At 32.3% G+C, this 12,833-nt stretch overlaps 1 protein-coding gene across 1 annotated transcript; it reads left to right on the top strand.

The window, feature by feature from the left end:
• Positions 1 to 349: 349 nt before the first annotated feature.
• Positions 350 to 6,530, top strand: LOC109013661 (ubiquitin-fold modifier 1). Its single transcript, XM_018995818.2, has 4 exons — positions 350 to 531; positions 628 to 725; positions 2,541 to 2,573; positions 6,164 to 6,530. The coding sequence occupies exons 1-4, from the start codon at positions 455 to 457 to the stop codon at positions 6,235 to 6,237; spliced, it is 282 nt and encodes a 93-aa protein (XP_018851363.1). The 5' UTR covers positions 350 to 454; the 3' UTR covers positions 6,238 to 6,530.
• The last annotated feature ends 6,303 nt before the right edge of the window (positions 6,531 to 12,833 follow it).

Raw genomic sequence — 12,833 nt, forward strand, 5'->3', positions numbered from 1 at the left:
GGTTTAGGAGGATAACCGGTGCGTAATCGGTTTTGAAAAATACAAAACCGGTACATACCGGTTCGATCCTAGATTTTGTCAAAAACCGGATCGGACCGGACCGGTTACACCCCTAATTATTACACATTCTGATTTTTAGTATTTAAATTCTATTGATTTTTCTAAAGCATAAATTTAATTGATTTAAATCAACTTGTCTCTACATTTTTTTTTTTAAGAACTCTCTACATTATTTATCTGTGAATATAAATTCCTTTTGAAAATCAAGCTTGAAATTACATTTTTAAATATTTAATATAGAACCTGTTGCGTTATAAATACGCGAAATTGGCTGTTGAATAAATGGGCGTATGGTAATTTCTGAACGCCAAATGTGGCCGCCGCGACATACAAGAACGAATTACGAAAGTCCGTAATTGGAAGTTGATTGAATTCCTTGATTAAGGTCGGAGAAATGGCGAGTGATGGTGGCGGTGGAAAGGTCTCCTTCAAAGTGACTCTCACCTCTGATCCGAAGCTCCCTTTTAAAGTGTTCGTGAATTCAAACCCTTCGTATTATTTTTTCCTTCCTCCTTTGTCCGTGATTATTATTCACAGGTCATCGCAATTTTCTCTTAAATCTCTCAGGTTTAGCGTACCAGAGGCAGCCCCTTTCACGGCTGTTCTGAAATTCGCCGCTGAGGAGTTCAAAGTGCCTCCCCAGACCAGCGCCATCATCACCAACGGTTATTCTTAATTACCTCTTTATCTAGGGCATGCCTTGCATGTTGTTCGTCGTCTTAATCTCCTATTTTGTTCTCGACATATTTTTGGCAATTACTGATCAGATTGTAATTTACGCGAGGGAATTATAGCGTAATCCAATCGACATGGGACACCTTCGAGATATCGATTAGAGTACTCTAGATATATTATTCCTCGCAGACACACAGAAAGCGAGCCATTTCTGTAAAAAGACTCGTCTAAGCCAGGAGTGTTTTGGCTAGCCAGTCACAGGTGGTCTTCTAATTGCAAGAGATTTGACATGATCTAGGGGAAAGAAACAAGAGAACTCTAAGTCAATATCTTTTATTAGGAAACTACATCTTTTTTATTAGTTGAGACTCGTATTGTATCCCTAGTAAACTTGTACAATCTATGAAAAGATGCTACACTCATATTCCTGGGAACAATGTCATTATATGGTGTTAAAGTTGGATGTCTCAAAATGCAAACTTTTGCGGATTGTTATCATTTCACATGTTTTGCAGTAGTTCTTTTCTAAGTAATCCCGGGACTGAATTTCTTAAGGGAGTGATTAATTGGATGTGAATGCCTAAATATTTGATGCTAGTTACTATGATTGTTTCCTAACACAGTGTGAAGATCCATGGAAGGCTCAAGACACATCTAAGCCCATACTCCAAAAGGACCAGTCAAGGTTACAGTTGGAGCCCCGTACAATCATTATAAAGGGCTTGAACTTCTCCCTCCCAAATAATGTGGGATCCCATTCAAAACTTTCCTATACACCAATCACACAATCTAAGATATTACAATCGCCCCTCTAAATCCCTGACTCCCTTGTCAAGTTAAGTCCATCATAGGTGGCATGGCTCAAGTACCACACTTCTGGTTGGGTTAGCTTTGATTCTATTTGTAACAATCCAAGGAAGAAAAGCGGCACACCAATCCTAGCCAATCTTTGATACCTCCAATGTCTATTTTGCAATTCTGAAGAGTAGTTGAATTTGTAAGGATGGGGGATTCATTTTGCATAGAAAGCAACACTGGGAATAGCAAAGTAGAGATTGCTCGGATTTTTGAATCCTGCATAGTTGCATCTATTTGGTTTCTCATTGCTTTTTGGCTTTGGTGGTTCTAGAAAATTTAAGTAGTTCCACAAAACATCATGTATGGTTATGGTTCAGTTTAAGCTAAGCCACAATCTATGAAGATAATTTAGAGAGAATATATATATATATATATATATATATATGTATAATATGTGAATCTCACTACGTTAAATAATTAGAGCATGTTTGGACACTTGGAGTATCTCAAAATGTTGTGAATAGTAGTGAAATGGTTTGAGTGAAAATGTTTTATTGGGTTTTGGGAAAGGAGAGAGAAAAAATTGATAAAAAATTATAAAATTAAAAAATTGTTTGAATACATTTTTTTAATATTAATTTTTTTTTTTTTTATTTTGTAAAAGTTGTATTGATTTTTGTGTTTGAATAATGATTTGGTATTGATTAGATGAAAAACATTATCTTAATGCACGTACGAGATCATGCATCTTTTAAGATGAAAAACATTAAAGAATTATAAGTGGCTCCTTTTCAAGTTATGTTCACTTTTAGCATATTAATGCCTGGTTATTAATCTTTCTCGTTACTTCTTCAGCAACTATAAATCTACTCTTTTCAACTTTTGAAGCCTCAATTAACAAGATATTAGCAGCCTTAGAGACAGTCTTAGATATATTTGCCTGTTCATCCTGTGTCTTTAATTATCTCTCACTTTCTGTTCTTTGCATGTTTGCTTCATTCATGCAGATGGTGTTGGAATTAATCCTCAGCAAAGTGCAGGTATTGCCATGTTCTATTGCTTAGTTTTGGTTCTTCCTTTCAATTTCTGTTCTTGAGTTGTTCATCTATGTCTATTGAAGTCTTAAGCAAAGTTATATGAGACGACATTTTTATGGTTCCCAGCTGAGAATTTCTATTTTTGATTTGTTGATATATGTAATTTTAGATGGAAAGTGATTGATGTATTCATAGAAGTTGTCTAGTTTCATACCAGTGTTTTTTTACTTCTTTTTTAGCTGATTGAGTTTGGAGCATGCATCATTAGAATTATCAACTCAATCCGTGTCATGCTCAATCTTTTAAGTTTTGATGTAGAGCAGTCCTAAGGCTGAATAATGTAGGACAGTTGCAGTAGGTTGATGGCCATTGTTGTTTATTAGTCAGATCCGTTAAATATGAATCTTTATAGAAGCAAGTTGGGCTTTGTAATGGGTTATGGATAGGGTGGAATAATGAAAAAAGATTTACCGGTTTAGATTCACAACCCATCTCAACTAATCTCACTACTATTCACTACTATTCATCAACTTTAACTCACAAATTTCACTACTATTTACAACTCATCTCACTACTATTCACAACTCATCTCAACTCACATTCGAATCCAAACGAGGCGTTAATGTGGAAACCCCCAATTACAGCAATTAAGGATCTAATGATTGCTTTCGTAATGTAACACGAAGCACCCCTTTATACGTTTTCTAGCCATTATATTTTTAAAGTGTTTAAATTCTTACTTATCAAAAAAAAAAAAAGAAGTTAAAGTGTATTTTATATCTTGCAACATTTGGAATGTAGAACAGAGACTCTACACAGCCATTTATTCCTTCTCCAATTTGTCTTCTCTTTAAAACCCTTTGTTTGAAACTAAAATCTCCATGGTATCAGAGCTGGGTTGCTAGGTTCTTTACAGCATTGATTTCCTTTTTCCCTCCTCTTTGCTCCTCTCCTTCCTCTCGGATTGCTCTTCTATGATCCGCTCGATCCAAATCAAATGAGACTAATAGATTGAACTTGTTCGACTCAGGTCAAGCCAACCCAAACTAGTCTAACCTGATTAACTCTGGCCATTCAAGCCCACCCTATCTTGCACGTTCAACAAGTCAATTCGGCCAATATAGTCTGATCTGGTTGAAATAGGTTTGATCCAGCATCTCGGCCTGATTCAAGGCTCGCAACCACTACTTCAGCTTGGTTTAGGTCGGTACAGCCAGGTTCAGGTTTGGTTCAAGCCAATTTTGTGCATTTAATATGATTTTTTATTACCTATCAAAAAAAAAAAGTTAAATCTGATTTTTCACATTTGTCATCCTGTTCGGTTTTGAGTCAATCTAATGTCTTTTATTTTCATCCACATTCAATGTGTATTGATTGTTATTAATTGGGTTGGTTTGAGTGTTATTTTGGCTCTCACGGGTTCCAAATATGAAATATTGCCAGTTGCATCTGGCTTTGATGCACCTATGAGTCTATGACCCCTGTGGAATTGAATGGTAAGAATTATGTATTTTGGGCCAAATGTGTTGAAGTGTTTTTGAAGGGCGAGGGACTTCATAGCCTCTTAACTGAAGAGAAGCCTCTTTCAAAAAAAAAAAAAAAACTAAAGAGAAGCCTGAAGAAACTGATAATGGTCATTGGGAACAGGAAGCAAATCTTATTCTTCTTGTAGACTAACATTGAACTTAGTATCAGTTCTAATCTAATTCACTTTAACACGACTATGGGGATGCTTAGGGAATGATATGAGATGAGAATTTTGTAAATAGTAGTAAGATAGTTTGAGTTAAGTATTTATTGGATTTTGGGAAAGGAGAGAGAAAAAGTTGAATAAAAAATATTATAAAGTTAAAATATTATTAAAATATTATTTTTGTTTTGGGATTTGAAAAAAGTTGAATTGTTTTTTATTTGAAAATTTGGGAAAGTTGTAATGATTATTATGAAAAAATTGTGATGATTAGTTTGAAAGTGTTTGTGTTTGAATGATGTTTGGGAAGAAGAGATGAGATGAGATGGGATGAGATATGTTTCCAAACATCCCCTAAAGAAGTATGGGAGCATCTTGAACACGTATATTCTATTACTGGGAATGTTCATATCTATGTTGCTTAAACATTACTTGAGGCTAAAACACACTACTCAGAGTTTAGAGGAATACTTCTCCCTATTTATGTGTATATGTGACGGGCTGAACACACATCAACATGGTAGTTCTGATGTTCCTCATATGCAGCAACAATGTGAAGACTTAAATGTTGTTTACTTCCTTATCAGCTTAAGGTCAGAATATGAGCCTATTCCTGCTCAGATTTTGGATAGTTTGAAGCTTCCATTGCATTCTGATGTGTTCTTCAGACATCAGTGCCACATTGTCTTGGAATAATTCTCAATTGAGTTCTGAAGACTATGGTGACAGGTCTCCCTTTGTTACCTCTCATGGGAGTTTAACTTCCCGTGAAGGCCGTGGTGGTGGCGAGGTACCTGTGGGGACCATGGCACTCGGAGTAGTCTGACTCGACCTCAAGGCTGTGAACCTTGTAAATGCACTCACTGTGGTCATGGTAATCATTTTGTGGATAATTGTTGGGGGTTGCATGGAAAATCATCTGGGTTAGCCAATAGGGTCTATCAGGATAATGCATCTCTCGATTCTAGATGTTCTTCTAATTCTTACCAGCCACCAGATTCAGAACTAATATTACTATATCGAGAGATGAGTGTGCTCAGCTTTTGGGTGTGTTTGGATGTTGAAGTGAGTTGAGTTGAGATAATAAAATATTATTAAAATATTATTTTTTAATATTATTATTATTTTAGGATTTGAAAAAGTTGAATTGTTTATTATATTTTGTATTGGGATTTGAAAAAATTGTAATGATGAGTTGAGATGAAACTCACCCATCTCACAAACAAAAGCCACTTCCTCTTCCACAACTACTTTTGCTCGATCAGATACCTCATCCAACTGTCCCCTTTTATTCACCTACAATCCACGAAGCATTGATTCTAGAGTTGAACATTTGACAAAGTTTGTTTAGTACCTTGTCCAATTTGCATCTTGTAGAATCTCTATGAAGTGTTACTCTTGTGAATGGTTTCCTAGCTAAGGTTGTAGGCTCTGAGTCTGCCTGGCTTTGTATTCTGTCATCTGTTTTATATATTCCATAAAAATCAACCTTCCACCTTGAACTACCACTTCCTTTCGTAACGTGCCCTCTAAACTTTCAATTTCATCACATGGTACCTATAAAATGCTAAAATGGTGCAATGTACACCTGTTGTTAGTTGAGATGTTAAGTTGGACGAAAAGCTATCACATACCCCACACTTGTTCTTCATGAAATGACCAAGGTGCCCTTTCATTATCATTACATGGTAAATGTTATAACATGGTTATGAGGATGAATTGAACACTTAGATATGGATTGGTCATTTACAATTGATGTTTCTTTTGCTTTTTCTTTAGCAAGAAAAAGCTCAAGTTGAAACGCACCATATCATATGACTGCTGGTGTGCACCACTATTTGCATATGTCGTTTGCAATATAGACCATGGTTTCTCAGGAGAACAAATTTGTTGTGCTTTGCAGGTAATGTCTTCCTGAAACATGGTTCGGAGCTACGCCTCATTCCCCGTGATAGGGTTGGAGCATCTGGGATGTGAAAATCTGCATTATTATCAGAACAAAAAGACTGGCCTTTCTTCGCTGGTTAAGTTGTGTTTTTGAGTTGGTTTCCTTTATAATTAATTGGAGGGGAATTTTAAACTTTCTGCGCATCAACTTGGTGTAACTGTTTTATGTTAAGAGATGGAAGTTGTCTAGAATAAATTACTCAAATGATAGTAGAGGGTTTAAAAGATACTTGGGATAAATTAATTTCAAGGCCCGGGCTCACCAATGGAACTGGGCTGAGCACATATATATAGGCCTGGAGGCTTAGGCTTCGGTTCTCAAATTCAATTGAATTAAATCTAACTTTAAACTGAGTCTAACATTCAAACAATCAATTTTTAAATTATTAAATTCATTACAATTCAAAATATTTCTACATGTGAGGTCTATAATTTTTTTCAATTTAAAACATCTTTATTCGTGAGATTTATAATTTTTTTTAATTTTTCATAAAAAGTATTAAACTCATCTTAATATTTAAATATACTTTAAACTTAGTTTAAATAAGTTTTACATAATTTCATTTATTACTCAATTCATTACTATTCATTCAAAATTCAATTCATTTGAACTGATCTTAAGGTCCAAACACCCTCTTATTCTTATTCGGTATTCCTAGCCTATACGGTTGGTGCTTGAAGTAGGTATCCATTTAGTGGAAAATGTAGAGTATTTTGGTCATTTCACATTATGTTGACCAGCGAAATGATTGAAATAAACTTCTGTTTCTTATTTCAAGGAAGAGAATCATTTATGGTGGTCTAGGTTGATGGACTGGGCTTGGATTGCATCGTGGACACTTTTGGAAAGCTCAGTTGCCCTATTTTGCTATTGTTGTGGATCATAGACTGTTTAAAAAATGCTTGTCCTTTCATCTCTCACCTCCAAAGAGAGATCGGCCTGGGCAAATTGCCCTTATGCCGTGAAATCTTAAATGGGAGGGAGTGAACTTGTTAAAACCATATTTATCAGGCTCGGTGCATACAACGGTATTAGTAGAAAACCAATTGATGAAAAAGTGGCAAAGTTATGGGATGGACAAGTCTCAGAGTTTCCTCCAATTCCACCATATTTCAGATGCCAGCCAAAACATTTTATCACTTATTTTGAACTCAGGAGCCCCATGCACACGAGGCACTGAGGGCAGTGATAAAAACTGGACAAAGTCACATTGAAACCTATCACAAGTTAGCAAGCTTAGCTTGGGGGGGTGTAATGAAGTTAGGTGCACCATACGTATGATCTGTTTATATTTTGGTGGGTTTGGGTTGGGGGCAAGTGAGGACAAATGCATTTAGACATTGTATCTAACAAAACTGCCAATTTAATGTACTCTTGAATTTGAATCTCTTTGCAGTGTCCCCATCTCATTAATTTTGTCTCCCTGACAACCTTTTCTTCTTCCATGGCTAACACAGGTGTGGCACCCCCCACCCATACTCTCCCAGCTACTTGGATCTCATTGCCCATATTTTCAAGTCCTCAATTATCCTAATCTCTTAGATGTGCATTCGTTAGAAAATTGCAACAAATACTAGTTTTGAGAGGCCAAGACATTTTGATCGAGACATTTGGAATTCCTAGGTATTCTATCATGTTGATTCCTTAAGAACTTGGTTTCTCTTATGGGTAGGGTTGTAAATGAACCAGTATGTTCGATAGCTTGTTCGGTTAAACTCGAATCGAACTTGACTCGTGAAAAAAAAAACTCGTTCGTGAAAACAGATACACGCTCAATTTGTAAATAACACATACCCGACAAAACTCGACTCGACTCGGCTACGACTCGTTAAGGCTCGCTCGTTTATGCTCAAGTCGACTCGTTAGCTCGACTCGATTAAAACGCATTCATATATTGATAATATATATACGTACACCTATGTATATATACATATATATATATATGTATTAGCTAATAACATAAGCATACTACTTTTATAACTAAATATATAATATGTAATTTAATTACTTATATCTATATAGTGAATATATTTCATAGGTATATTTTATAATTTGTATAATAATTAGTCGATAAAATTTAATAATTTCATATATTAGTATGTGAAAACCATATATGAAATAGATATATGCTATTATATTAAGAGTATATATTAATAATATATGTAGGCATATAATATATTGTTATTTTGGATAAATATCAACTAGTTAGATATTAATTATTTATAAATTTTTTAAAATTTTATAATTCAATAGAAGTTCTACTTGTTAGTTGTATAAATTTAATATTATATCTTTTATTTTTTATTATTTAATTTATTAATTATTAAATTTTATTCAAAAAATAAACAATTCGAGTTCGAGCTCGACTTAACTCGAACTTGTTTGTGGGACGAACTTGAGTTGAAAATTTAGTTTATCAAGTAGAGCTTGAACAAATTAAAAAAAAAAAAAATCTCGAGCTATTTTGAGTCAAGCCAAACTCAACAAGCCAAAGACTGGCTCGATTATAACCCTACAATTATGGGGCACCGTTTTGAAATTTGAATTCTATTTTCTATATATTGTACAAAGGTATATATTAAATATATTAAAATAAATATATGTGAAGTGTTAACTTTAAAATGTGGTTTAGATAGTGAGTTGAAATGAGATAAGTTGAGATGAAAGTTGAATAAAATATTTTTAGAATATTATTTTTTAATATTATTACTATTTTGAGATTTGAAAAAGTTGAATTATTTATTATATTTTATGTAAAAATTTAAAAAAATTATAATAATGAAACGAAATGAAATACTTTTACTATCCAAACAGACAAAACTTAAGTATTAGATTGGCAAAAGTGAAAAATTGTTGTCGTGGTAAAATCTAATTGTTTAAAGATTTCACGATATTAACCATTTGGTTAATATTTAAAGTGTTTATTTTTTTTTTTTATGTAATAAAAAATATCGAGAGAACTCTAGAATCTCCTGATCTCAAGTTTTGTGTCTTCTCCGCGGACCACACATATAAAAGTACGGTAAAATTGTGGGGATCTCCAAGTTGGTTTTCTTGAGACGTTTGGATTCGCAAGTCATCTCAGCTTATCTCAACTTATCTTAACTCATCTTACTACTATTCATTATTTTTCAGTAACTTTAACTCACAAATCTCACTACTATTCACAACTCATCTCATTACTATTCACAATCTATCTCAACTCATCTCAGCTCATCTCAAATCATCTCAAGTCATCTTCGAATCCAAACGTCTCCCAGTGTGCATTTCTTTCTATTTCTTTATTTATATTTTATATGTTTTATTTATTATCTATTTTATGAATGTACATTCGATTATCAGATCAACGTCCAGACAAAATATTAAATATTGCCTTTTTGTAACGTTTGAAGTATTAGATGGGCTATTCGATCGACTGGATTATTGGACTCTGATCTCATCAAAAAATCACATCAACCATAAGATAATGCGGTAACTATTTAGAAAATATTTTAATATCAAATTACATAGATTGATTGATATGTATTGTATTTGTGTACCATCACACCATTATAAATAATCAGTAAAAGACAAATATTAACATTTATTATATAAGTAAACCTTTTTTCTCTTCGAAATGCTATGTATCAGTCACTGTTCACTCATATACTTTATACCTATATTTTTTTATTTCATAAAATATGATGGTATTTTTTATGAAAAATGATACTTACAGTCGTGAGTGTGCAAGCGCCGTGCAGTCGCTTTATAAAAAATGAATAAATATAGGATCTATATAAAAAGAAATTAATTTTTTAATAATAGATCTTATTTTTTTTCAAAGCGACTATACGATATTTACGTAATTCACGATTATATGTAACATTACTTGTTTTTTATAAGATATGAGATATGAGATAATGAATAGTAACTGATGAGAATAATTTTTCTTTTTGCTAACTTATGTAAACAGTTGTTACTTGAAACAAAATTGGTCCCCCTGATCAATTATTTTCAGTCTTTTGCCATTGTTCGTATTTTTGTCTGTGGTCCTGGTGTTATGATTTGTTTTTGTTTTGATTCAAGGCTTTAAAAACATGTAGTCTATGAAATTAAGATTAGATTGTTGCCTATCGGATATATAGTCTTGAACCACATTAATTAAGCTTTTTCATGAGTCAATATAGTAGAAAGTTCTGGCCAAGTAATAAGTATTAAATAGTCTCAAATGTCCATCTGTTACTTTGTGGCCAATAACATTCTGAACAATATATTTGATTACATAAACATCCCATAGCATTTTATTTGTTGCAACTAGATAAGAAATGCTTAGATGGCGGAAAGTTGTAGGCAATCTCTCAAGTTAGGTTTGAGTCATAGATTATACCTCAGTCCTATTGAAAAGTCTTACATGGCTTAAGAACAAATTCATCTTGGGCTCTTTATAAGGAGTTACCTCACTCCTCATATCAGGCATTTTATAGGAAGAAATAAGTGTTTCTATATAGTATCAGAGTAGGTTCCTATGACTGATGATGAGCTACTGTGACCTAGCCACGATGATGGTACCGGAAATACCGGCTCACACATAAATATTTTTCTTTTTATATTTATGTACTGTATTTATTATCAGGTTGTCGACCCTTTCTTTTTATATTTTTCTCATTTTATACTTTGTTCATAAAAAGGCATTGAATCAAATAGATGGTTTCAGGATGAGAAATACTTAGGTATAAAGAGATTATCTAATAGTAAATTTATAAATTAACATGATTCAATGTTTTATGTTGGATTATAAAATTAATTTTATTATAAACTAAATCTAACGAATCACATAAACCTACGTCATATTATAAATTTAACTTCATATCATTTTTTTGTATGTGTATAATGTATATACTAAAAGAGTAGTGCTACATGTAATTATAGAGTGCATAAATATCACGAAATTGAATATAGCATTTCTGATAAGTATAACATTGAGGTTGATGGATGGCGGCGCACCATATGCAATTGAAGAGTAATACTATATTTAACAATGTGTATCGTTCATGCATGACAGATGCACTATATCATAGATAAAAGTCCTGAAAATTGAAGATATTAAGAAAATTATGCATTGAAGTGATTATGAGAAAGTTTAAATGTATCACTTCATTATTAGTTGAATTTTGATGTAATGTTTGAAATATTGGTTGAATTTGAGGTATTGTAGGAATATGTAAATTGCTCAAGTCATTGGGCAAGTTATTGTATTTTGTAAAATGGTCATGATGATGCAGACTGATGCTCCTGCTTTGGCATATTCCAAATTAATGGTGCAGATCAATGCTAATGAATTTGAATTTCAAATCCGTACTAATGAATACAAAGTATTCGTGAATCAGAATCATGATGTAACATATTTTGCTTCATAGTCTTTCGACGTGGATATAGATAAATGCTCATGTTTTGTTGCAGATGATCGTGAGGTAGCAACAGTAAAACACGTCCATAATATCAATGAATCATTAACGCCATAACAAACAAAATCTTATGAAAAATGATAGTATGCCCATCAAATGTGTCCACTCATATTTTTTATTTTTAATAATTAAATAAGTGATTATTAGTGAGTTTATATTTTTTTAAATGGTCAAGAATGTTTACAAAATAATTAAAGAAAAATAAAATAAAGTAATAAAAAAAAGTAAGAGAATTATCCAAATTTTAGAATTATCCAAATTTTATTCCATTATCCAAGTTCAATTGTACCATAAAAAGTAAGAGAATTACACCAAAACATCTAGTAATTATTGCTGTGCCGTTGGTATAAATTTATATTTTATTTTATTTTATTTTATATTTTTTAATATATTTAAATATTTTTAAAAAATAAAAATATATATCAATATATTAAAAATTATTTTTTTAATTATTAAATAAACAAATTTAAACAAAAATTAAATATATCGGTGAAAAATGAGAGAAACTCAGACTCACATTTCTCTATAATATTAGACCTTTCCTGTCCTATTATGAGTATGTATGGCTAGTTAGCTTCACGGTCGGCCATGCTCCTAGACCTATACAGTATATATAGCCTTATCGCTTAATAATTAGTTAAAATGGTACTTTTTAAATTCTACGTCAGGTGCACTCCGGGGCATTCCCTATACTTTTTCTATTTATTAACACGTGACATGGTGGCTGTCTTTAAATTACAATCATTTTAAGTACATGATTTAAATGTGTTAGTTTTACCACATAATATTTCACTTTTACCTGCTCAATTCATTAAATATTAAGTCCCGGTTTGGATATACGGATATTTTAAATAGTAGTAAAAATTTTTAAGTTAATATGAAATGAGATAATTTATAAAAAAAATATAAATTTAGATAGTAAGATAAGATAATTTTAACTTTTTAAAATTTGATAAAAAAAAAAATACTAAAACCATAACCAGGTATTCCCAACTGGGATCCCGATTGATTCTTTTTTACTTAATGATTAAGTTAGTATTTTTTATTAATGTTGTGAATTTTTTTAAAAAAATACATTTGAAAAGATAAAAAAAAAACATGAAAAAAAAGCAAAAAAAAAAAAGAAGAAGAAAGAAACACACTGACCTAGATCCCAATTGGAATCTCCCATGTGTGGGTAT

The sequence above is a fragment of the Juglans regia genome, chromosome 13 (genome assembly GCF_001411555.2).
Source record: "Juglans regia cultivar Chandler chromosome 13, Walnut 2.0, whole genome shotgun sequence".
NCBI lineage: Eukaryota > Viridiplantae > Streptophyta > Magnoliopsida > Fagales > Juglandaceae > Juglans > Juglans regia.

Coding starts and splice junctions, on each gene's coding strand:
- LOC109013661 (XM_018995818.2), top strand. CDS start 455: ATGGCGAGTGATGGTGGCGGTGGAAAGGTCTCCTTCAAAGTGACTCTC. Junction 532..627: donor CCGAAGCTCCCTTTTAAAGT/GTTCGTGAATTC, acceptor TAAATCTCTCAG/GTTTAGCGTACCAGAGGCAG. Junction 726..2,540: donor CAGCGCCATCATCACCAACG/GTTATTCTTAAT, acceptor TCATTCATGCAG/ATGGTGTTGGAATTAATCCT.